The 27,477-nt window shown below is 41.3% G+C and overlaps 1 protein-coding gene across 1 annotated transcript; it reads right to left on the bottom strand.

Annotated features, from left to right (window-relative positions):
- Window positions 1-622: 622 nt before the first annotated feature.
- LOC145431189 (uncharacterized) lies at window positions 623-27,477 on the bottom strand. The gene is made up of 4 exons (XM_080306776.1): window positions 26,428-27,477; window positions 7,950-8,025; window positions 5,983-6,747; window positions 623-2,768 (listed from the first exon to the last, which is right to left on the bottom strand). The coding sequence occupies exons 2-4, from the start codon at window positions 7,965-7,967 to the stop codon at window positions 2,190-2,192; spliced, it is 1,362 nt and encodes a 453-aa protein (XP_080162902.1). The 5' UTR covers window positions 7,968-8,025; window positions 26,428-27,477; the 3' UTR covers window positions 623-2,189.

Genomic DNA, 27,477 nt, shown 5'->3' with positions numbered 1-27,477 from the left:
TGAAGCACTCGCTTCATTTGAACCAATTTCCCCTATCGCCCGTTTCCAACTTAGCGTTCCAACCAGACTTTCATTGTCGTCAATTCATTCATTGTAGTCCAGTCAAAGGCCAGCTTATGCTAACTGCCGTCTACCTTCTTCCTCCAAAATTAAGCCAGCCTCCACGAGAGCTTCTCTAGCTAGGTAGGTCACATCTGCTTCCAGCATCTCACCCTGGTAGAAACTCCGTGATGAAGCTGCAACTCTTTCCAAACACAGGAAACAGATCAGGGAGCAGAGACCCACGTGGTTCACGCTGATCTCAGCTACGATCCAGGAGACAAGGGTGGGCAGATCGATGCAGATACCGATCCAAATATTTGTAGAGGAACCAGAGGAAAAGGCAATGGTGACTGAAAGAATTATGACTGGAATTCTTTGTGTTTCTTCAAGCATTTTCACCTATAATTTGAGGGACTTCTTCAGTTCTGAGACCAATTGATGGAGATCCCAGATTTTACGCTATAGTACAAGCGTTTCCTTTGGAGAGTCATTTACCAAAGTTGAAAGAGTAACCTTTATGTCACGGCTGGGGGCAGTCGTGTGGTGTATTGAAAAAAGGATCCAAAATGCAGGTACTGGCTGGGGTGCGAGTGAGTTTTTATTTACAGCAGTGAGAAGGTGACAAAACAGGAAGAGCAGAGCAGGGAGTAAACAAACCTAAACTGGGAAAACTAAAGAACAAAACTTAAAGCAGACACTCACGGGAGGAGGAGCAAAATGCACAAAGAGAGATGGCAGAGAGACGCAGAATGAATACCGGGTAACAGAATAATGCAGACTGACATGGAACTAAACAGACGACGTGACAGAGCACAGGAAAACACAGGGCTTAAATACACAGGGAGTAATCAGGGAATGGGCCACAGGAGGGAGACACAGCTGGGAGCAATTAGGCTAACGAGACAGGGAGAGGTAAAACTGAACACACTGACATGAGACATGAACTTTCAGAATAAAACAGGAAACTAACAGACACAGAGAACCAGACAGGACACTGAACTTGACAGGCAGACTCATGAGCAGACACAATAACACCATGGACAGACAGAGGGAACACAGAGAAGGGAGCAGCCAGGCAAAGAACAGAAACCTAACAAATGGCAAAATCACAACAGAATACATACTCGGAATGAACAAAAGCATAAGGAAACACAAAACACTGAGTCCTCAGACTCAGGACCATGACACTTTATCCTTCAAGAAAAAACAAAAAGAAGAAAAAAAAACCTCCACACTGCACAATAAGAATATAGAAACTGATTTATTCATTTGACTACTGAAAAAATGTTTTAAAGGTTTTCTTTAGCATCTTTATCACTGTCAGCTTTGCAGTTCTTTTGCTGACAGAGACATCACTCATGTCCCTCACACTAAACAATTAAAGAACCAATTAGAAATAAGCCCTGAGCTGACAAACAACAGTCCTCTGAGAACTTTAATCTCTAACAGTTCTTTGATGCTTTATCCAAATTTTCTAAAAATACTTTACCCTCTGCAGGCCAACACTGTATATATGAATGTGTTCTTTGCTTGATTAAATAAAGCATAAATAGACTCACTGCTCCACCTTGTGGTATAAATTTCTTTATAAATTATTGCATTGAAATGCAGCCAAAGCCAATTCAGATTCAAACAGAATTTTAAACAGTAAAATAGAAATAAAGACTTCAAAAACAATGAAAATATAAAACTAGAAAAATATTGAACTGATTAGATTATTGCAGTGTTCTTCTTTAAACATGAAGTTTGAACTTTTGCTGTAATAGTAACTGGATGTAAAATATATTTCTATAGATTTATATTACAAGCACTACTGCTAAACACTATTGTTTCCTGAAGGAAAATTATTTGAATGTAAGAGGGATAACATTTTAGAGCAATAAAATTTCCCACGCGTGGGACAAATAAAGGTTATCTTATCTTATTTATGCAAAATTAAAAGAAGGAAAATTGATGTGCATATCTTTACTTACACCTTCCCAAATTAAACATTCAGGATTACTTCCTGCAGGTCCAGAAATCAAAGCTACATCATCAGATCCAAGTCTGACATCAGCTGACACTTTTTGCAGCAGATTCCAGCTGAACTCTGTGGAGCCTGATCTGATTTTAAGTCTGACCCAGAAACCAGAAGAGGATCTTCAGATTCATTGTGATCCAGAGATGGGAGTGATTTCATGATGACGCTGATGTTTGCACAGAGCAGATAATGAAGTGAACGTTTTTACACATTGGTAACAGTGAAAGAGTTTATTTGAAACGTGGGATCGTTTGTGATCGGAGTATGTAGTGAGATTCCTAAAACTCTTGTCACACTGGTCACAGCTGAAGTTCTCTTCCATGTGTCTATTTTCATGTTTGTTACGAGACCCTGGATGTGAAAAGCTTCTGTCACAGTGTCTGCACTTGTATGGTTTCTCTCCTGTGTGGACTCGTTTATGACATTTAAGCTCACCTGCAGTGGTGAAGGATGACCCACATTGGTCGCAGATGTGCTTTTTAACACCACTGTGGAAGAGTTCGTGTTTTTTTAAATCACCTAACGTGGGGAAGCCTTTCCCACATTCTTTGCAGTAGTTCATTTTGTCTCCAGTGTGTCTACGTTGATGTATTTTTAGGTTTCGTTGCAGAGTGAAAGTTTTTCCACAAAGGTCACATCGAAAGTCTTTCCCACCACCACAGTGACGACAGGGTTGAGAAGTGGATCCATCTGTGTCGCTCTGCTTCTAAACAAAGACACAAAGACAGAGTAAGTCAGGGAATTCCTTCAACTTTATCATCCTGAACGTTGCCTGAAATAAAGAGCATCTCTGCCAACGTCCAATTACATTTCTTCTGTTTACATTATAACACTCAGCTTACTGGGCTACAATAACTGTCTTTGATGTAGAGGAACAGCAACAAGCACTGGTACCCTGGCTGCAAACAGAGGCTCACCATACTTTGAGGAAATGTAAGTAAAACCTATAGACTATTAAAAGTAATGCATTAAAGAATAAAGTTACATTGAAACCAAGCACCATTGTTTTTCTTCTGACATTACCAATAAATCTGATGTGTCACATGGCCCTCTTCCTATTGAAAAAACAAAAGTTGCATCCAAGATGGCCGACTTCTAAATAGCCACTATGGTCACCTCCCATCTTGATGAGTTTGCTCCCTCACATATACTAATATGCCACAAACAGGACTTTAATATCACCAACCATTCCCATGTTATTACGGTGTATCCATATAAATGGCCCACCCTGTCTTTACATGTAACATTGTTATGAAGAAAAAATGTCAAAAGCAACCACTGGCCCCCGTGCATCTTCACTTTATAAAATTTGGCCCTTTTTACAAAAAGTTTGGACACCTGTGCTGTGCATAAAGCAGGGGTGTCAAACGTACGGCCCCCGGGCCGGATCAGGCCCACAAACGGGTTTAAAACGGCCCGTGAGATGATTTTGTAAAGTATAAAAATGAGCAGCAATTTTTCAATAAAGAAGCTGCTGTTCCAATTGTGTCCATTGGATGGCGCAATAGCAATTGTGAGCTACTTTGTTTTGCCCGCGAAATTTAAACCTGATGTGCTTTGGCACCCTTATTGCCCCAATATGTCTCTGTCAAAAAAGAGAAAAGTGGATGCAGAGTGCAGAGTGTTCCAAGAAAAATGGTCATCCTCCTATTTATTCACAGAAGTGAATGGGAAAGCTGTATATTTGGTGTGTTCCCAGCATGTTGCAGTGCTGAAAGAATATAACCTCCGTCGCCACTATGTGAGTCTTCATGCCGACAACTTTCAAGGACAGCGGAGAAGAGAGAAGGTGAATGAACTGTTGGCGGGTCTGAAGAAACAGCAGTCTGTGTTTACTCACAGCCGAGACATCAGTGATGCTGCAGTGAAAGCTAGCTACCTCATTGCTAACGAAATTGCACTAGCTTCAAAACCATTTAGTGAGGGTGAATTTGTAAAAACATGTATGATGAAGGCATCGGAGATTGTGTGCCCTGAAAAGCGCCAGGCCTTTGCAAATATCAGCCTGACAAGAAACACAGTTGCCGACAGGGTTCCTGATCTTTCAGCGGATTTGGACAGCCAGTTGAAGCCAAAAATAAAGTCATTTATTGTGTTTTCAGTTGCAATTGATGAAGGCACGGACATTACAGATGTTGCACAACTGGCAATTTTCATCCGCGGAGTTGATGACACATTGACCGTCACCGAGGAGTTCGTGGAGTTGGTACCGATGACAGATACAACGACCGCAGCTGATATTTTCACTGCACTCGTCGGCGCGCTGGACAGGGTGGACTGGTCGCGCGCTGTTAGCCTGGCTACAGATGGTGCGCCCTCAAAGCAGGCGTTGTAAAAAAGTTCAGAGATAAAGTGCAATCTGCAAATGGAGGACGTGATTTTTGGACTTTTCACTGTATTTGGCACCAGGAGGCTTTGTGTTGCAAGTCACTGAAAATGGATAACGTCATGAAGGTGGTCATCCAAACTGTTAATTTCATCCGATCCAGAAGCCTCAATCACCGTCAGTTTGACAGTCTTCTCAGAGAGAAAGACCACATCTGAGGCAAGATTGTTGAGCCGAGGTGCTGTGCTGAGGCGTTTCTTTGATTTACGAGAAGAAATTGAACAGTTTATGGAAGAAAAGGGCAAACCAGTGTTAGAATTTCATTCCGCAGAATGGATGCAGCACCTTGCATTTATGGTGGATGTTACAGAGGACCTGAATAACTTGAACAAACAGCTGCACGTTGTCACGCAGTATTATGACAGCATACGTTCTTTCAAGTTGAAGCTGTTATTGTGGGAGACGCAGCTCGCTGGTGGTGATGCAGCTCACTTCCAAAGTGTGGCAGATATGAAGCGGTTTAAAGATAAAATAACGGGACTGTTACTAGTTTGATCAACGATTTCAGATTTTTGGTGAACTGGAGAAAGACTTCAAAGGTTTTTGCTCGCTGTTCACCGTGAATCCCTTTGATCTGCCTGTCAGGATCCAACTTGAAATAATAGACTTGCAGTGTGACTCGGATTTGAAGGGCAAATTTGCCGCAGCTGGCTTGAACACATTCTATCAGAATCTCTTGCCAGGTTACCCCAACTTGACAGCCCTCGCTGCAAAACTGTTGTGCATGTTCGGAACCACGTATCTTTGTGAGCAAGTTTTCTCTGTAGTGAGCATAAATAAAACAAAACTGCGCTCAAGGCTCACGCACAGGCACTCGAATCACATCCTGAAGTTAGCTGCCGCTCAGGATGTGAAGCCTGATATTGATGAGCTGGTGAAAGCTAAAAGATGCCAGGTATTAGGAGTCAAATAAACTATGCAACCCCACTGAAAGTGCTGCATGAGACACCCTGATGTAGTTCTGTGATCTGTGATATACTTCTGTGAATCACTGAGGCACTGTGTGCTTGTGTGTTCTTAGTCCTCAGAATTTTCAAATAACTTGAGGTGTTTTGTAATTAATAGCTATGTTGTGCCTGTACTATTTTGAACATACTGTCCGCAGGCTCTAGCTTTATTTTTATGTTGATCGTATTAAAACAAAGAAAACAATTTGAACTTTTAAGTTAGTATATACAATGATTTTACCAGTCCGGCCCACTTGAGAATAGACTTTTCTCCATGTGGCCCCTGAACTAAAATGAGTTTGACACCCCTGGCATAAAGTTTTTATGTCCTGTTGAGATTTGAAAATTACAAATAATTTAAATAATGAATCAGAACAAGTGCAACTGTAAATCCTCAAATATGGATACAAAGTTACAGTAATGATTGTTCTTAGTTTGAAGACTTATTATGTTCTTTACTGACGTTTTCAAAATTCCAGTAGATGCCATTGAGTCCAGTAGAATTACTACATGCGAACATAATTTAATGAGCAGAGTTGATCCAAACAGTCAGTCTTAAATTAGAAGACAAGAATATACATACATACCTCACAGTAACTGCACTTGCAGAGTTTCTTCCTGGTGTGGATCTGTTGGTGTTCTTTCAGGTAACGTGGAGATTTAAAAGTCTTCTCACACAGGTCACATTTATAAGGTCTCTCCTCAGTGTGGGTAAACTTGTGGTTTTGTAACCGTGCATGTGTTGTAAACAGTTTGCCACACTGATCACAGCACCAAACGTCATGTCCAGTGTGAATGCGGAGGTGTTTATTTCGGGTCTCTACACGACTGAAAGTTTTTCCACAAATGTCACAGCTGTATGCCTTAATTCCAGAGTGGGTAACCTGATGACACTGTAACTGGCTACTGCGAGCAAAAGTTTTACCACACTGATCACAGGTGAACGGTTTAACTCCACTGTGGACAAACTGGTGTGCTTTTAAGTTTCGAGGTTGGGCAAAAGATTTCCCACACAAGTCACAGGTGTATGCTTTAACTCCACTGTGGATGAGTTGGTGTGTTTTTAAGCTTCCAGTGTGGGCAAAAGATTTTCCACACAAGTCACAGTTGCATGCTTTAACTTCACTGTGGATGAGTTGGTGTCTTTTTAAGTTTCCAGGATCAGTAAAAGATCTTCCACACTCGTCACAGTTGTACACTTTAACTTCACTGTGGATGAGTTGGTGTGTTTTCAAGTGTTTAGAACAGGCAAAATCCTTCCCACACTCCTCACAGCTGTATGTTTTCTCTCCCTTTCTTCTGTGAGGTTTGTCGGCCTCCTGAGAGCGCTGACTTCTCGCTCCATGTTGGTCCTGCAGTGACAGAGATACAAACAGAGGCAGTGAGTGAAATGCAGTCGTGGAACAAACTGAAACTCCATTAGTGGAATCAAAGATGTCAACAAACACATTGTAGGTGTGTTACCACCAGAGATGGGCAGTAACGCGTTACTTGTAACGAGTAAAGTAAGGGATTACTATTGCAAAAACGGTAATTAGATTACCGTTACTTTCCCGTAGGAACGCTGCGTTACTGCGTTACTAAAACTGTGATTTTTTGCAAGAATGTCTCATGACAGTGACGTAAGCGAGTGCGACGTTCGTGGCAACAGCTGTGTGCAGATCAACAATGAATAATATATCGAGTACAGGAGAGAGTATGAGCGTGCAGCGTTTAAAGCGTGGAAGTACTGACCTTACTTTGAGTTTGATTCCATAAAAAGTGACAAAAACATTAGCGTCCATCGTGCGTTGGAAGAAAACTTATTTTTTACAGCGAAAAAAAGCCCTAAACTTCCAAACAAGCACCGAGTGCACAACGACGTAATGGGAAACTCACAGAGAAACTCGCGGATTCTTCCACTGACCGCTGCGGCACACCTGCACCAGGGCAACCCTCCGCCTACCCCAGTCCTGCTATACAGGTGAAAATAGAGCAACAGGACCGCTGAGTCTTTGACTTTATTTATTTTCTGCTGTGTTTTACTTGCATCTATTTGAAAGAGTGAGTGTAAACAAAAAAAATATTTTATTTTATGTGCTGGAATGTGCAGAAAATAGGTTTAAATGTTAAACTCATTTATTCAACTCAGAGAATGTTGCAGATAATTACATTTTTGCTTGATGCATAAAGTTAAAAGATTAAAACTAATAAAACAAGTTTTAAAAAGAGACTTTTCCATTTGATCACATTTTGTATGATGGATTATGCAGAAAAAGTAGAATTGGGCTGAAAGATCTATCGCTTTATCACCTATTCAGGTTGTAAATCGTGTTTTTAAAAAGTAACTAAGTAACTAAGTAATTAATTACATTTGAAAATAAGTAATGAGTAAAGTAATGAGATTACTTTTTTGGGGAAGTAATCAGTAATTAGTTACTGATTACTTTTTTCAAGTAACTTGACCAACACTGGTTACTGCCACCTTCTGCTGATATTATCACATTACAATTATGAGCTACAATGAGAGTTGTAACCTGCACACAGTTTCAATAACAGAGATATTCTTGCTCACCTTTTGGGTTGAAGTCATTGTTTCCTCTGTAGTGGCTGAGCTGAGTCTAAATGGCTCGTCTCCTCCTGATGATCAGCTGGAACAAAAAATATATTTATATGTATTTCATCCTTGACCAAAAGAAGCTGAGATGGAAAGCTCAAATCCACTCAAACTAAATATCTTCAGTCAGTGTGTCAGCCTCCAGTTAACGACAGTGATGAGAAACTGCACTACTGAACCTCCACTGACTGAATAACTTTAGTTTGGTGCTTCATTTGAACCTCATAGATTTTATTAAACAAATTGGATAAAAACTTTGAAAAACTGAAGGTGAGCTGATAGTAAGAGGGTCATCATCTGACAGTAGGGCTGCCACGATTAGTCGGCTAGTCACAATTACGTCGAAAATCAAAATCGTCGACGAGTCGTTTGAAGCTTTGTAAGATCCCAAAAGACGCAGGAATAAGTAGTAGGATTTAAGAGTGTAATAACAGACTGAAACAGAAGATGGCAGCACTGCATGTACAAGGATGCCAGCTGCCGTTAAACCCCGAAAAAGAGGTAGCTCTGTCCCAGAATTCATAGCGCAGCCCAGCTCAGTTTCCAACAATGGCAAATATTACTCTTATTATTCTTTCTGGGTCACAAAATAAACGTTTAACATATTTTCAGGCGAGAATGTAGCTGTGGAAACCTCAAATATCTGCTCAGTTTATCAAGACACCACATATTTTCAATAGCTAGCCGGGGGCAAGGCTCACTAGAGCCCGTGGGAACACCGGACTCCCGGCAAATCGTTTTCAAACCCACCGCCGTCTTTCGCTACTCAGGTTAAACATGATATATAAGTCACTTAGATAACTTAAACATGTTATTGTTTGGCTTTTTTTTAGTATTTTATTTGTTCCTGAGTAAATCGGTTTCGCTGAGATTAAAGTTATAGTTTTGTTTTTTTTTTATAGCTGAATAAACGTCAAGCAGACAGCTGATTATCAGAAGTGTGAGATGCTCGAGAATATACTCCGGTGTCCCGTTATATTTTAGATAGCAAGGAGTTTATTAAACTTCACCGAAACAATCTGCAAATTTCATTAAAATTTGATAAACTATCATCTTGTCTTTATTTTTAGTTAGCACATACCTTAAACACTTAAAGCTGTAAGCTAATGATAGTTATATAAGAGCAGATGCTGCTGGTGCAATAAGCTCCACGTTTTACGTCCAATGGATGCATGATCTGATTAGTCGACTAATCGCAAAAATAATCGGTGATTAGTCGACTATCAAAATAATCGTTTGTGGCAGCCCTACCTGACACTACGTCAAGATTCTTAGAGCATGTCATGGTTCACTTGATCCCTGCAACCAGGCACAAACTGAAACTCTCTAAAGCTTTTGTGAAGACACTGAAGCAGTGGACTGATGAGGCTGTGGAGAATCTGCAGTTGTGTCTGGACTGCACCGACTGGCAGGTTTTCAGGATTGTTATTAACAGTTTGGATTATTATAGAGATGCTGTGACATCCTGTGACATCAGCTTCTGTGAGGAAGCTGCACAGCATCACACACCAGGGTGAGTTAGAATAATGGCCAGCCTTGGTTCTCTAATATATTCATTGGGCTATAAAGCTGAAGACATGATCACTTCAATGAACCTGACGGAGGTGAGTACCACACTCTCAAAAACAAACTTAAGGCACACTTTGTAGTCAGAAGAAACATTATCTTTTAAACGTGAAAAGTTCAACCGAAGGCAGCAAGAAGTGGGAGAGACGGCAGATCGGTTTATTACATCCCTATATGCCTTGGCGTAGCATTGTGACTACGGGGCGCTGTACAGTGAAATGATAATTGACAGACTCGCTGTCGGAATGAGAGACAAGAGGCTCTCGGAGGAACTGCAAGTGGATGCAGAGCTCATGTTAGAAAAAGCAGTGATAGGGATTCCCCAAAGTGAGCTTGTTAAGAAGCACCAGCATCTTCTTAAAAACAACTTCAAGCAGGAGAATCCTTGCAACGTGGACATCATTAGCAAAGATAAAACATTTCAAACCAGAACAGACTGTGCCACAAAACACAGAGAGGAACATGAAACATGACACAAGGCAATGCAATTGATGTGGAAAGACAACACCTCACAGCAAAAAGCTGTGCCCAGCCAAAGAGGTAGTCTGCAATCAGTGTAAAAAGAAAGGTCACTATGCAAGAGTGTGCAGGTCGGGGGCACTGGGAGAAATATGGGCAGCAGGTGGTGACATTGAAGAGAGGGAAGTAGCACAGTAGCATCTGATAGAACTGAGGATGCATGGATGACTAAAAAAAAAGTTAACAATATAGACCTGTTGGCTCAAAATTGACAAAAGAGCGGACGTAACAGTCTTGCCTGAAAGAAAAAAGCAGTTACAAAAGAAAGCAGTTAGCAGTTACAGAGAAATTTACAGCTAACCTGAGTACTCCGGGCAACACTACAATACTGTGTATGTAGTAGCAGACCTGACACAAGGGTTACTTAGCTGCCCAACAAGTGTAGAGCTTGGGTTAGTGGACAGAATAGAAGCAGCGTCACTCCCTTCAGCAGAGGCGGTAAAGCAGCACTTTTTGAAGCTACTTAGCTGTTTAGGACAAATGGAGGGGGAATACAAAATTGAGCTTAAAGCAGATGCTAAGCCATTTACCTGTTGACCCCAAGAAGGGTCCCACTTCCCTACTGCCTAAAATCAAAAAGGAGCTAGCTTGTATAGAAGAGTTAGGGGTAATCTCCAGAGTGTAGCAGTCTACTGACTGCTGTGCAGGAATCTTTCCAGTACCCAAACCAAACAGAGAAGAAGTGTGTGTATTGACTTGACCAAACGTAACAATTCTGTGAAAAGAGAAAGACACATGTTGCAATCAGTATAGCACACCGTAGGACAGCTAGAAGGCGCGAAGTTCTTCTCAAAACTCGATGCTAACTCAGAATTGTGGAAAATACCTTTTTCCAAGCAGTCAGCTCTTTTCACAACCTTCATCATGCCATTTGGAAGGTATTGTTTCAATAGACTCTGTTTCAGCATATCTTCAGCTCCTGAGCATTTTCAAAAATGAATGTCTCAAGTCTTGGAGGGGCTGGACGAAGTTGTCTGCCAAATGGATGACATTTTGGACACACAGGCCCAGCACGACAAGAGACTAGTCGCAGTCCTTGTGTGGTTCACAAAAGCAGGTGTGACATTGAAAAGTGAGAAATGCGACTTTGCAAAAACCTTGATCAAGTTCCTTGGACAGATCATTGACAGTACAAGCGTCAAAGCAGACCCAGAAAAAGTGAACATGGTCAGCAACATGGAGGCTGATGTAAGTGGAGCGAGACAATTTCTGAAAATGGTTAATCATCAAGGCAATGTTTCCCCACCAAGCAGAAAAAACAGCTATTGAGAGAACTACTCCGTAGCAAAAAAGTACTGTTGGAGTGAGGCTCAACAAACAGTGTTTGACAGCATTAAGTCAGTACTGAGTACCTGGCAGTCTACAGTCCCAAAGCACAAACAACAGTATCAGCCTTAAGCATCCTCCTATGGACTGGGAGCAGTGCTACTTCAGAAACAAGAGGAAGACTCAACCAAGGTAGTGACCTTCACTTCAAAAGCATCAACCCCCACACAACAAAGATATACTCAAATAGAGAAGGAGGCATTAGCCGTTAGGGCTGCCAGGATTTGTCAACTAGTCACGATTACTTCGACTATTAAATTTGCTGACAACTAATTTAATAGTTGACGCATCCTTTGAAGCTTTGTAAGATCCTGAAAGACACAGGAATACGTAGGATTCAAGAGTGTACTAACGGACTGAAACAGAAGATGGCAGCACTACATCTACAAGAATCCCAGTTGCCGTTAAACGCCAAAGAAGAAGAAGCAGTTTCCAGTATCGTAGGTGATAACAAAGGCTGTCCAAACTAGAAGACTTCTCCAAATGCAGTCGACAAATGCGTGCTTCATTTCACTAGATTTGAAGGATGGGTCAGGTGTATTCTTCGTGACCAACCTATCCCAGAATTCATAGCGTGGCTCAGCCAATTCCAGTTTTCATCTATGGTGGCAGCTACTTAGTTTTAATTGTGTGAATGCCACACGGCATTCACACAATTAAAACAGCAGAAGTGCGAATGCCGTGAGGCATTCACACGATTGTGTTCCTGTTTCTCTTTATTCTTTATTGTGTGAATGCAGCAGCTTTCAGGAAAAAAATCAGCTTCGCGCGTTTTGGCCGTATTTTCAGTCCTGTTTTGGTTTGTGGATTGTCTTGTTGAGAAGTTTTACTCGGGCCGGCGTAAAATGGCAGCAAAAAATGTTAAAACCCGCAGTACTATTCAGACACAACTGAGGCCTAGTTTGCAAACCGCGACCACACCCTCGAGTGAGCCGTCGTCTCCTGCAAAGCCCCCCACATGTCAAGCTAATCCTGATGTTGAGGCTCTCAAGGTCGAGTTGCTGGCTTCGCTGAGGAAAGATATCGCCGACATCTTTAAAAAGGAACTTCAGGATACTCTGGGTGATGCTTTGTCTACCATTAAGTTCGACCTGCAGGCGGTGAAGACGCAGCTGGCGATCGATAAAGCTGCAAATGACGCTACCATGTCTGAGCTAAAAGGTACGGTGAAGGAGATGGAGCACGCACTTACTGTCTGCTCTGATGATATAGCTGAGATGAAAAACACTATCAAGGGTCTCACAGCTCATGTAGCCAAGCTGGAAAGTAAGTGTGAAGATTTGGAGTCCAGATCGCGGCGCAACAATGTTAGGATAGTGGGAGTACCGGAGGGCCCTGACACGTGCACCACTGCCGCCGTAGCTTCCTTGCTAAAAGAAGCATTTGATCTGGGGAAGGAGCCGCTTTTGGATCGTTCGCACAGGACCCTCCAACCCGCACCTAAGCCTGGCGACCGTCCACGAGCCATTGTATGCAGGTTTCATTACCACACTGACTGTGTCGACATTTTACGACGTGCTAGAGAACGCCGACAGATTAAAGTTGGAGATCGGACCATCTCAGTCTTCCCCGACTACACCGCCAGGGTGGCACGGGCTCGTGCTGCATTCAACACGGTCAGGCAGCAACTCCGTGGCATTGACGGTGTTCGGTATGGCCTGCTTCATCCAGCGCGACTCCGCATCACATATAAGGGTGTCGAGAAGGACTTTGTTTCGGCAGAGGAGGCCAGTGATTATGTCAAAACTTTGATTTCTGGGTGAGCCTCGTTAGCTCCTCAGTTTGACACTGTAATGCTGCTAAGGGTTCACGCTCTCCTTAGGTTTAACGCCACCTGTGCATTGTTTTCTTAGGCCATTGTGCTGGTTATTGTACTGTTGGTGTGCTGGTTCCTTTTATTTTCATTGTTATTTATTGAAACTGGATCATATAATATACTCTTGAACTTCGGACCGGTCCGGCACAATCTTCTCCAAGCTTGCTGCATTGATTTGCATAGGACTGAGTTGTTTTTCGTTTCTGTTAAATTTTTATTTATTTATTTTTTTGTTTGGTTGTTTTTGTTTTAATTGTTTATCTATTTATGTATGTTGTTTTTGTTTTTTGTCTTTTTTTAAATTTTATGCACGTTCGGTGATTTGTTGGAAAGTTCTCCTTCTGAGGAAGTCATATTTTGTACTGTGATCTTTTTTTGGTTGGTTGGTTTCCTTTTTATTTTTTTCCTTTTTAAAAAAAAAAACATGTTTACTGTTACGCGCACACTGTTATGCTGTAGAGAAGTTGGTGAGAGGTTATTTTTCCCTCTCTCGCTTTTATTTTTGTTTAGACAACAATTAGTCCAGTCACTTTGGTGAATCATTTTTGCTACTTTGGGGGTACACTGCTGTCTCCTTTGTTCTGTTCTGTGGAGACTTGGGGGTGTATTTGTGTTCAGGGTTGGGTTGGGGGGGGGGCTGTCCCATTTCGGCTCTTCATGGCCACTGGCATTTTGGTTTGGTCTTTTTCCTCTTCCTTTTTGTAAATGGTTAATGGAAATATAGACCCCAGCATTGCTGGGTCAGGTATGCCTCTTAGATTCATTAGTTGGAATATCAGAGGTATGGGTAACCCTGTTAAGAGATCTAAGGTTTTTACTCACTTGAAACGTCTAAATTCTGACATAGCATTTTTACAGGAGACTCATCTTCGCATTAAGGATCATTATAGGTTATATTGCCCTTGGGTAGGTCAGGTCTTTCACTCAAATTTTAATTCGAAGGCTAGAGGAGTGGCCATTCTCATTAATAAGAAAGTTCAATTCACTTTGACCAATGTTGTCGCTGATAGGAACGGTAGATACATCATTGTTGCTGGTACCCTAATGCAGAAAAAGGTTTTGTTGGTAAATGTATATGCCCCGAATTTTGATGATGCTGAATTCGCTAATAGATTGCTGAGTAACATCCCCTTTCTGAATACACATTTGCTTATCCTTGGTGGTGATCTGAATTGTGTTTTTGATCCAATTCTGGATCGATCTAGTCCTCGTAATTTGACTCAATCATCTATGTCTAAAACATTCTCAGATTTTATGAAACAGAATGATCTTGTTGATCCATGGAGATTTCGCAACCCTTCAATCAAAAAATTTTCATTCTTCTCTCAGGTCCACCAGTCTTATTCCAGGATTGATTATTTTTTCATCGACAGAACTCTTAATTCATGTGTTAATTCTTCCGACTATTCTGGTATTGTAATATCTGATCATTCTCCTCTGCTATTGGATGTTCATCTTTCTACCCATAAACGTAGCCCTCCACTTTGGAGATTTAACTCTCTCCTTCTGGCGGATAAAGAATTTTGTGAATTTATTTCAGGCTCTATTGAGGAGTTCTTGTCCTTCAATCAGGATGATTCTGTCTCATATTCTCTGCTATGGGAGACTCTTAAATGCTACCTGAGAGGTCAAGTTATTTCTTACTCTGTCCGTGCTAATAAAAAGATTAATGCCAGGCTTAAAGAACTTATAGCTGCAATTAGTAACCTTGATCAAAGTTATACACTGAACCCTTCTCCAGAATTACTGAAGCAGCGCCTTGATTTGCAAGCAGAATTTGATCTTATGTCAACCAAAGAGGCTGAGCACTTATTACTACGCAGTCGTGGCTCATATTACGAATATGGTGACAAGGCTAGTCGCTTGTTGGCACATCAGTTACGACGTCAGGCCTCCTCGCGTGTGATCCCCATTATTAAACACTCTGATGACAATATTACTACAGATCCCTTGGAAATTAATTCTACCTTTAAAACATTTTACTCTTTGTTGTACAGGTCCGAATTTCCCACGGATAAAGCTAAAATGAATGCATTTCTTCATAATCTTTCAAACCCTGTTATTGGTGCTAATGATGCGGGGCAATTGGACTCCCCATTATCTGTTGAAGAAGTATTAAAAGCTATTACAGCTATGCAGTCTAATAAAGCCCCGGGCCCGGATGGGTTTCCAATTGAATTCTATAAAACATTTATTGGTAAATTGGCACCATTGCTTTTGTCTGTGTTTAACGAATCCTTGGAAACCGGTTCATTACCACCTACTCTCACACAAGCAACCATAGCGCTCCTTCTCAAAAATGACAAGGACCCAACCTCCTGTGGTTCCTACAGGCCATTATCTCTGCTTAATGCCGATGCAAAGGTATTGGCTAAAGTAATTTCATCTCGCCTTGAGGATGTGCTTCCTCGAATTATATCTGAAGAGCAGAATGGCTTTATAAAGGGACGGCAATTGTTTTTTAATACCCGTACACTCTTTAATGTTATTTACTCAAAGCGTCTATCTGAACTTCCTGAACTTGTGATTTCTTTAGATGCTGAAAAGGCTTTCGATAGGGTGGAGTGGGAGTACTTGTTTGCAGTTTTAGAGAAATTTGGTTTTGGTGATAAATTTATTTCCTGGATTCGGCTTCTTTATTCGTCCCCTAAAGCCAGTGTTCATACTAATGATGTTTACTCTGATTATTTTGCGCTGGGTCGTGGTTGTCGTCAAGGTTGCCCTTTGTCTCCCTTACTCTTTGCCATTGCCATCGAGCCTCTGTCTATTACATTGCGATCTTCTTCTGTATTCAGGGGAATCATCCGTAATGGAATTACACATAAAGTATCATTGTATGCGGATGACTTGTTATTATATATGACTGACCCGGCATGCTCCATCCCTGCTGTTTTAAGTATTCTGGAGAACTTCAGTTCGTTTTCAGGTTATAAATTGAATTTGGGGAAAAGTGAGTGTTTTCCTGTTAATACGGCAGCACGTCAACTTCAACAGTCCGATCTACCCTTTCGTCTCAGTCCGTCTGGGTTTAAGTACTTAGGGATTAACGTGACTCGCTCTCTAGCTGGCCTTCAATCAGCAAATTTGTCTCCTCTTATATCTAGGGTCACATCTGATATTCAAAGATGGGGTAATCTCCCCCTTTCTTTAATCGGTAAGATTAACGTTGTTAAAATGAACATCTTACCAAAATTTTTATTTTTATTTCAGTCAATTCCCTTATTTTTGCCGAAACATTTTTTTGTTTCACTGGACAAGATTATTGGTTCTTTCATTTGGGGAGGGAAGCCACCTAGGGTCTCTAAAACTTTGCTGCAGCGATGCAGATTTAGTGGAGGACTTGCATTACCTAATTTTTTAGTCTATTACTGGGCCGCTCACATCCATAAACTTTGCTACTGGCTAAAATCTTCTGGTTCCTCGTGGTGTAAATTGGAGCTATCATCATGTAAGGGCTCATCTTTACCGGCTTTGCTCTATTCCTCTTTACCCGTGAGACCCTCTCTGTACACTGATAATCAGGTGGTTCTTAACACACTCAAAATCTGGTTTCAGTTTAGACGTCACTTTAATTTTGTAATGCCGTCTTCCTCGGGTCCTCTAAGCGACAACCATTTGTTTCCCCCTTCACTTTTGGACTTGACATTTTCAGTGTGGTGTGACAAGGGTATAAAACAGTTCAAACATTTATATGTGGATGGTGTTTTCGATAGTTTTCCCAACTTGTCTTCTCGTTACAATCTCCCTGTTACCCATTTGTTTCGCTATTTTCAAATTCGAAATTTTGTTGCTAAGTGTTTCCCAAATTTCCCCTCTTTGCCTCCAGAACAGCAGTGGGAAACTACGTTATCATTTATTCCTCATCACAGAGGAACCATTTCGAAACTCTATGATGCTATTCTGTCTTTTAGTAACCACTCTAATGTTAAGCTTAAGCGTACATGGGAAGAAGAACTGGGATTTCGAATACATGAGGAGTCTTGGGAACAGGCTATAGTGAGAGTACGATCTTCCACCTCCTGTGCTCGTCTTGGACTTATTCAATTTAAGGTCATACACAGGGTGCATTTCTCTAAGTCTAGACTTTCTGAATTGTATCCAGAAGTGGAAAATAAATGTGATAAATGCCATGGTTCTCCTTGTCACCTTAGCCACATGTTTTTTCTGTGCCCTGAGCTACAAGGTTTCTGGACAAGGTATTTTGCTATTATGTCAACTGTTCTTGGGGTAACTCTTCATCCTTGTCCTTTGATTGCTGTATTTGGGATTCCTGCTCGCTCACTTACACTTGATTCCACACAAAGGGATATTATAGCCTTCACATCCCTATTAGCGAGACGTCTAATATTGTTGCATTGGAAGTCTGTTAAGTGTCCTACTATTTCCCGGTGGCTTAAAGATGTCATGTTTTTTTTAAAACTTGAAAAAATTAAATATACTTTGAGAGGTTGCACAGCCAAATTTTTTCACAAGTGGCAACCCTTTATCTCTTATTTTGCTAGTCTAGAGGTATTGCCTGTTTAAATCTACTTTTGTTACTGTTATATTCCTCTAATATGTTTGATGGTTGTGTTGATCTGTGTGGGACTGGGGGGGGGGGGGGGGGGGGCGTTGTGTTTTGTTTTTTTTTGTTTTTCTTTTCATGTATGTATGTATGTATGTATGTATGTGTGTGTATGTATGTGTATATATATATGTGTGTATATGTATGTATGTATGTATGTATGTGTATGTGTATGTATATATATATATATATATATGTGTATATGTGTGTATGTGTGTGTGTGTGTATGTATGTGTATATATATATATATATATATATATATATATATATATATATATATATATATGTGTTAATTAGGAAAATTAAGAAAGGTTGATTGTATTTCGGTAACTGCAAGTACTGTTTTCTTTTTTCAATAAAAATATTTTCAAAAAAAAAAAAAAAAAAAAAAAAAAAAATCAGCTTCTACGCAGTGTTTTTTCAGCGGTTTCTCCTTCTTCTGCTGTTTTCAGATTCCACTACACGGCATTCACACTGGATTTTCGCAGGAAATGCAACTTTTCTAGTTCTACCTTATTCTAGTTGCTCAGACATTTGCTGGTTAACTACTCCCTCAGTTTTCATCTGATTTTCACCATTCACACTTTAAACTGTTCTGCTCCTTCTGCTAATGCCTGCTATATCTTCTGGTGCACATAACTTTTATACTTTGAGATATTAAGCTTTTTATGCAATTTTTTGGCCCACTTTGCTGAATGGGACCACATTATCAGTGTGATCACCAGTTTTGCTTGCACAAGTATTTGGCCCCTTGAACTTTTACCCATTTTGTCCCATTACAGCCACAAACATGAATCAATTTTATTGGAATTCCACATGAAAGGCCAATACAAAGTGGTGTACTTGTGAGAAGTGGAACAAAAATCATACATGATTCCAAACATTTTTTTTTTTTTTTTTTTTACAAATAAATAACTGCAAAGTGGGGTGTGCGTAATTATTCAGCCCCCTGAGTCAATACTTTGTAGAACCACCTTTTGCTGCAATTACAGTTGCCAGTCTTTTAGGGTATGTCTCTACCAGCTTTGCACATCTAGAGACAGAAATCCTTGCCCATTCTTCTTTGCAAAACAGCTCCAGCTCAGTCAGATTAGATGGACAGTGTTTGTGAACAGCTGTTTTCAGATCTTGCCACAGATTGTCGATTGGATTTAGATCTGGACTTTGACTGGGCCATCCTAACACATGGATAGGTTTTGTTTTAAACCATTCCATTGTTGCCCTGGCTTTATGTATAGGGTGGGTGCCCTGCTGGAAGGTGAACCTCCGCCCCAGTCTCAAGTCTTTTGCAGACTCCAAGAGGTTTTCTTTCAAGATTGCTCTGTATTTGGCTCCATCCATTTCCCCATCAACTCTGACCAGCTTCCCTGTCCTTGCTAAAGAGAAGCACCCCCAGAGCATGATGCTGCCTCAGCATATTTGACAGTGGGGATGGTGTGTTGAGAGTGATGTGCAGTGTTAGTTTTCCGTCACACAGTGTTTTGCATTTTGGCCTAATCTTTTTGTATAACTGGAAAATGCCAAGTATGGACAGTTTTTGTGAGATACCAAATCTCCTTTTCAAAACACTGAAAATTACCTCCATTATATTTTCCCACCAATTCCGAAGTCCCGAACAGCTCCATAAGATATGTAAAATCGAAACATTTTGACCATCACATCTCCAACATTCGTCCGTAGAGGCCAGGTTCCATTTATACAATTGTTGCGGTGTTCGATGCCACCAATGGATTATTTTAAGTTGAATAAATCTACTGCCTGTTTCTTTATAACTAGTATTAACATTTTGAAAACATGAATCCCATTCAACTGAAGATATGGCCAATGCCATGTCCTGGGCCCAGTAGCCCTTAACTTTAAGGAGAGGGTCAGCCGACCGTTCTTGCGATAAATGATAAATCTTAGAGGTAATGGTCTTGAGAGCAGGACTTCCACAGGGCTGCCCACAGGACAGGTTCCCAACCACTTTGATAATGAACTATGTATTTGGACATATCTCCAGAATTGATTACGCTGCAACTTATATAATTCCACAATTTTATCAAAGCTTAAAAAACATTTAGTCCCACAATCAAATAAATCTGATACATTAAGGATGCCTGCCTTACACCACTGTAACCAGTCAACCGATGTCCCTCCAATTAAAATTATTTTATTTCCCCATAAGGATGCCGAAGGAGATTTAATAAAGTCCCAGCGACCCACCCTATGTAATTTACACCACAATGTCTTTGCATTTGCAATTATAGGATGGGTACGTTTATGACTGGTATCAAACAGCTCCCTCCAAGGAGAAATACCGCCATTAACTTCCGTCTCCATATGGGACCAGATGGGTTTAACTGGTGCAGTAGGTAACCAAGCTCTAAGTCGTTTCACATCCATCACCCAATAATACCACTGGAAATTAGGCAATGAAAAACCTCCTTGTTTTGTACTCGCTTGAAGTTTCTTAATACTTAAACGATGTGGTGAGCTACCCCAAAGAAACTGCCGAATCAAAAAATCTAGATCTTTGAAATACTTATCTGGAATGTGTAATGGAATATTGGATAAAATATAAAAGATCATGGGTGCAGTCATCATCTTAATACAACTCATTTTACCACATATTGTGAGACGTATTCCGGACCATCTACCAAATTCCATTTTTATTCTTCCATATTTGCTCAGACCATCTTAGTGTAATCTGAGGTCATTTGTATCCCCAAATACCTCAAACCATTCACAGACCACCCAAACATTGCCTCTGATTTATCCCAGTTGACGCAATACCCTGAAAGCAGCGTAAAGCTTTCTATACATTCTGATAGGGCTGGAATTGACTTCCCAGACTGGGTCATAAGTAACAACATATCATCTGCAGTGTTGGTCAAGTTACTTGAAAAAAGTAATCAGTAACTAATTACTGATTACTTCCCAAAAAAGTAATCCCGTTACTTTACTGATTACTTATTTTCAAAAGTAATTAATTACTTAGTTACTTAGTTACTTTTTAAAAACACGATTTACAACCTGAAGAGGTGATAAAGCGATAGATCTTTCAGCCCAATTCTACTTTTTCTGCATAATCCATCATACAAAATGTAATCAAATGGAAAAGTCTCTTTTTAAAACTTGTTTTATCAGTTTTAATCTTTTAACTTTATGCATCAAGCAAAAATTTAATTATATGCAACATTCTCTGACTGGAAGAAATTTTTTTAAATATTTAAACCTATTTTCTGCACATTCCAGCACATAAAATATTTTTTTTTTTTGTGTTTACACTCACTCTTTCAAATAGATGCAAGTAAAACACAGCAGAAAATAAATAAAGTCAAAGACTCAGCGGTCCTGTTGCTCTATTTTCACCTGTATAGCAGGACTGGGGTAGGCGGAGGGTTGCCCTGGTGCAGGTGTGCCGCAGCGGTCAGTGGAAGAATCCGCGAGTTTCTCTGTGAGTTTCCCATTACGTCGTTGTGCACTCGGTGCTTGTTTGGAAGTTTAGGGCTTTTTTTCGCTGTAAAAATAATTTTTCTTCCCACGCACGATGGACGCTAATGTTTTTGTCACTTTTTATGGAATCAAACTCAAAGTAAGGTCAGTACTTCCATGCTTTAAACGCTGCACACTCATGCTCTCTCCCGCACTCGATATATTATTCATTGTTGATCTGCACACAGCTGTTGCCACGAACGTCGCACTCGCTTACGTCATTGTCATGAGACATTCTTGCAAAAAAATCACGGTTTTAGTAACGCAGCGTTCCTACGGGAAAGTAACGGTAATCTAATTACCGTTTTTGCAATAGTAATCCCTTACTTTACTCGTTACTCGAAAAAAGTAATCAGATTACAGTAACGCGTTACTTAACGCGTTACTGCCCATCTCTGATCATCTGCATATCATAGAAGCTTATGTTGACTATTAACCATCGAAATTCCAAATACGTCCGCACCTACACGGGTATGTTTGAAAACGCAGCTGTTTCGTCCACACGTAAACGGCGTTTCGAATCACCAAAAACAGATTTTTTTTAAAACTCATTTTTTTCTGTTTACGTGTGGACAAGGAATACAGAGGTCAAAGGTATGTGCCTTTTTTTCACGTCACGCTGTGCGCCACGTTATTGTTTACAGGAGATGAATTGCAGAATGGCAGGTAGTCAGATTAACAGTATTTTGTCTCTATCTTCAGCTTTTACATTGGTTTTTTTTGTTTTTTCCCCCCCTTTTCATACCGCTCTCCCCCTGCAATGGCTCTGTGACCCCCTAGGGGCGGGCCCCACACTTTGGGAAGGTCTGTCTTAAACAAATAATCCTACTCAACACAATCAAAAGCTTTAGCAGCATCCAGCAATAGGGCCACTTTTGGATATACTGAATCATATATATAATTTTTTCGCCATTACTACTTTTAATCGACCCACGAAGACCCTTGACAAGATTTTTTGGTCAGAATTCAGCAAAGATATGGGGCTCAACCACTTGGGTCTAAAGGGTCTTTCCCAGTTTTAGGAATAAATGTTATAAGTCCAGAGTGCATTGACTGAGGTAATGAGCCTACTTTAAAAGCCTCATTAAAAACATCAAGCAACAGGGGACTTAACATATCCTCAAATGCTCTATAGAAATCCAATGGTAACCCATCTAATCCTGGAGCTTTATTAAGTGGCATACTGTTAATTGCACGGGTAATCTCCTCCACTGTAATTGGAGCATCTATAATCTGCTGGTCAGTAGTAGAAAGCTGTGGCAGGTTTAAATCAGTAAAGAATGCTTCAAATTTCTGTTCATCTAAACTACCTCGTGTAGAATAAAGATTATTGTAAAAATGTTACCGTTTGGTAAATCGGTTTGGCTGAGATTAAAGTTACAGTTTTCACACAGCTGAATAAACGTCAAACAGAAAACTGGTTAAACAGAAGGGTAAGATGGTAGAATTTACTCCAGTGTCCTGCTATTTTTTAGACAGCAAGAAGCAGGAGGCTGAGGTTATTGAACTCCACAGAGGCAATCTGCAAATTTCATTAAAAGTTTAATAAACTGTCAGCTTGTCTTTATTTTTGGTTAGCACATACTTTAAACACTATAAGCTAATGATAATTATATAAGAGCAGATGCATGCTGGTGCAAATAGCAGTTCATTTTCCATCCAATGGATGCATGACGTGATTATCGCAAAAATAATCTAGTCGACTATCAAAAGAATCATTTTTGGCAGCCCTATTAGCCATAACCTGGGCGTGCAAGTGATTTTCTCATCAGCATCAAGTTTCATGTTGTGACAGATCACAAGCCTTTAGAGCTACTTTTAGTCTCCAAGAACTTAGATGAACTACCGCCACGAGTACAAAGACTGAGAATGAGATTACCGTATTTTCACGACCATAAGGCGCACTTAAGTCTTAGATTTTCTTCAAAAAGTACGGCACGCCCTATAGCGCAGTGCGCCCTGTGTGTTGTAAGGAGGACGTAGTAGAGAACACCATGAGAACGCTAAAGGGTGAAGTGTGGGCGTTGATCGTATATACCGGACAATCGCACATACCTGTATAAAAGAACAGGTATGTGCATTATGTGGAACATCGTTGTTTTAACAACCCTGAAAATGGCAAAGAGACACGTTTATTAAGCACAGTTTAAACTGAAGGCCATCAGCTATGCGGAGGAACATGGAAATCGAGCAGCGGCGAGAGAATTTAAGATTAACGAATCGATGGTTCGCAAATGGAGGAAGCTAGAAAACGAGCTCCGGCAGGTCAAGAAAACGCAGCTGAGTTTCCGTGGACATAAGGCGAGGTGGCCCGAGTTGGAGGAAAGACTCGAGCGGTGGATCATCGAGCAAAGAGCGAGCGGGAGAAGCGTTTCGACGGTCACCATTCGGCTAAAAGCAGTTTCACTAGCTGAAGAGATGAACATTGAACATTTCCAAGGAGGTCCGTCCTGGTGCTTTCGTTTTATGAAACGGTGCCATTTTCCCATCCGGACCAGGACTACGGTAGCGCAGCAACTTCCAGCGGATTATAAGGAAAAGCTGGCCATCTTCCGCTCCTACTGCAGCAAACACATCGGCGACAAAAACATCCAGCCCAGCCACATCACAAACATGGACGAGGTCCCGCTCACTTTTGACATCCCGGTGAGTCACACTGTGGAGAAGAAGGGGACCAGCACGGTAGCGATACGCACAACGGGGCACGAAAAGTCTTCTTTTACTGTTGTGCTTGGCTGCCATGCTAATGGACAGAAACTGCCGCCTATGGTGATTTTTAAGGGAAAGACTTTGCCTAAAGAGAAGTTTCCAGCAGGAATCATCATTAAGGCAAATGAAAAGGGCTGGATGGATGAGGAAATGATGAAAGACTGGCTGAGGGAGGTGTATGTAAGGAGACCAGGTGGTTTTTTCCACGCATCACCATCGCTCTTAATCTGTGACTCTATGCGTGCCCATCTCACAGCCGATGTGAAAAAACTTGTGAAACAAATGAACTGTGAGCTTGCTGTCATTCTGGGAGGCCTGACAAAGGAACTCCAGCCGCTGGACATCGGTGTGAACCGCCCATTCAAAGTAAGGCTGCGAGCGGCCTGGGAGCGATGGATGACCGATGGAGACCACAGTTTCACTAAGAGTGGGAGGCAGCGCCGGGCGAGTTACGCCACAATTTGCCAATGGATTGTAGATGCTTGGGCTAACATGTCTGCTGGCACTGTTGTTCGAGCTTTCGCAAAAGCCGGCATCATTTCCGAGGAGCCGCACGGCACGGAAAGTGACTCTGACAGTGAAGAAAGTGAACCTGGCATGTTTGATGGAGATTTAGCGCAGCTGTTCAATTCAGACACAGAGGATGAGGACTTCGATGGGTTTGATTGATGATAAAAATGTGAGTACCAAACTTTGTTTTGCTCCTGCTTTATTTTTAAATATGCACACTTGTATGCTTGTGTGTTGTTGATGATGACGATTACCGGTAATAGAAATGTGAGTAAGGTACCGAACTCAGGTTTGCTCCCGCTTTATTTTTAAATACGCATACGGTACTTGTATGCGCCCTATGATCCAGTGCGCCTTATGTGTGTGTTAAATACAGTAATGGCACACATAACTGAGACTGCGCCTTTTAGTACAGTGCGTCTTATGGTCATGAAAATACGGTAATGAGGTTCTCTTTCACCATCTCACATGTCATACACACAGCAACTGCAGACGTGCTGCCAGAGTGCCAGAAAGAGCGGTTTCTAACACGACATTAAGAGATGAAATGGACTTGTATGCACATCAGGCCTTCCTGAAATAGAGGACAGACAACAACAAATAAGACAGCAGCAACACAGAGATGAAACAATAAAACATGTCCAACTCTACTGCAAAATCTTTTTGACTGGAGTAACAGCCAGTATTTGGTTGTAGTGGACTATTTCTCAAGATACACAGAAATACCTGAGCTGTCTTCTAACACATCAGCAGCAATGATTGAACACTTAAAGTCCGTATTTGCACGCCACAGCATACCAACATAATTAAAGTCAGATAATGGCCCACAATTCTCCTCAGAACTCTTCCCAACGTTTGCTCTAGAGTGGGGCTTTGCCCACACCGCTTCCAGCCTGAGATTCCCTCAGAGAAACGGTGAGACTGAAAGAGAAATGAGAACAGTAAAAAGCCTTCTACAGAAAGCAGACCCATCTCTCACCATCATGGCATATTGCACCACACCACTTGCCAATGGACATAGCCCTGCAGAGATTCTAATGGGGAGGAAACTTCGTACCACAGCCCCTATACTTCCATCCTGCCTCAAACCAGGCAGGATAAACATCACTATGCTGAGAGACATAAAAAAGAAAAAAAGAGAGAGAGGAGAGATAGAAACAGTGGAAATGGTTCAACAACAGAGAGCACAAGACCTCACTGGACTACAACCAGGAGATCAAGTTTGGATCTGGGACATGAAAGAAAACGGGACAATATAAAGCAGAGCGGAATTCTCCACGATATTATCTCATTGAGACAATCCCCCACCCACCCAAGTCTCATATACCACCAAGTAACCAAACTACGGAAAGAAGATATCCTAGAAGCCAAATCACAACAACAGTCGCCTTGAGGATTTGGTGCTATATATAAAAAATATAAATATAACTGAATTGAATACTCAGAGGATGGGTGTTATGGTAGGGACTAATTAAATGGTTCATGCAGCACCGTCTGGTTTTTTTTGTTGTGGCCTGCCAATAAAGGGACTCACTATGTTAAGACAGAGCTGTCCTTGTCTCATTAATACTGCTGCTATTATAAACCCCAGATCTACAAAAACAACGTGTTCATCCACAGCAGCTGGACAATAAAGTTTATTGTGACCCTGATACTGCAGCAGATCGCTCTGGTTTCCTGTCATCACTTCAAATAGAAACGAGGCTGTAGAGGTTTGGTGCAGGCAGAAAAACAGCTGCAGGGACAATGAAAAGACTTTTCTGCTGCAACTTCTCCCAGCATGCTGAGCTAATGATTAGTTGGTGTTTTTCTCCAAACACTCTCTCACTCTTCTCTCAACGTGTTCACAATAAACTGTGAACAGACACCGAGGAGAGCAGCAGAAGACCTCATTCAGGAGCTAAACTCAACATGAACTGAACTCACAGTAAAGTTAGCTCGGTGCTTACCTTTAGATGAGCCCACAAACCGAGAGAAACTCCGCGATGAAGCTGCAACTCTTTCCAAACACAGGAAACAGATCAGGGAGCAGAGACCCACGTGGTTCACGCTGATCTCAGCTACGATCCAGGAGACAAGGGTGGGCAGATCGATGCAGATATCGATTAGGACGTTGGTAGTGGTTTATGATCGATACTTTAGTTTGTTTCTCTCCTCTAAGTTCACTGCTTTACTCCCGTTTCATGACAAAGCAGCTCTCTCTGCTCGGCTCCTCTCGTGCACACACACTTTGCTCCGCCCTCTTCTCTTCTTCTTCTTCTTTGTGTTTAACGGCGGTTGGCAACCAACGTAAAGGAGCATTACCGCCTCCTACTGTTCCGGAGTATGGGTCAGACAGTGAGTTTACAATTTGTATCCAAAAAACAAAACAAAAACAAAAATTTCCCAATTCCCCGCTCCTTCAATCTATTCTGCAGAACTTTCCTCTCCACATCATAACCCTTACACCGCAGTATTACATGCTCTACTGTCTCCATCTCCTCCTGGCATACTCCACAAAGCCCCGTCTCATGTTCTCCTATCATCTGTAGTGTTTTATTTAATGCACAATGTCCCAGTCTAAGCCTGGTAATGACCACCTCATCTCTCCTATTACCCCTATACAACCTACTCACTGCCACCTCCCTCTTAAGATGATACAATTGCCTGCCCGTACTCCCTGAATCCCACCACTTCTGCCACTCCTGAACAACCTGCCTCCAAACAATACCTTTCGCTTCAGATCCGCTGCTTGTAATTTCCATCTCAGTCCTATTTTTAGTCAACGCTCTTTTTGCCAACCTATCCACCTTTTCATTTCCACTGATCCCTACATGAGCTGGCACCCAAAGAAAGTGAATATTGCCACCACAACACCTTATTCTGCTTATAGTCTCCAGAATACTATACAGCATGCCCTGCCTTGTCTTCGAACAAAATGATTGTAGACTTGAAAGAACAGCTGCCGAGTCAGACCACACAACCACCTGCCTGATTTTTGAACACTCTACCCATTTCAA

Source organism: Astatotilapia calliptera, chromosome 9 (assembly GCF_964374335.1).
Source record: "Astatotilapia calliptera chromosome 9, fAstCal68.1, whole genome shotgun sequence".
NCBI lineage: Eukaryota > Metazoa > Chordata > Actinopteri > Cichliformes > Cichlidae > Astatotilapia > Astatotilapia calliptera.
The sequence above is the reverse complement of the archived record's forward strand: the minus strand, read 5'-3'. Positions and strand labels throughout refer to the sequence as shown.

What these genes read in the sequence shown, in the direction of transcription:
- LOC145431189 (XM_080306776.1), bottom strand. An exon ending in GCAAGTGCAGTTACTGTGAG is followed by an intron (nt 2,769 to 5,982) that starts GTATGTATGTAT and finishes GTCTTTGTTTAG; the next exon opens with AAGCAGAGCGACACAGATGG.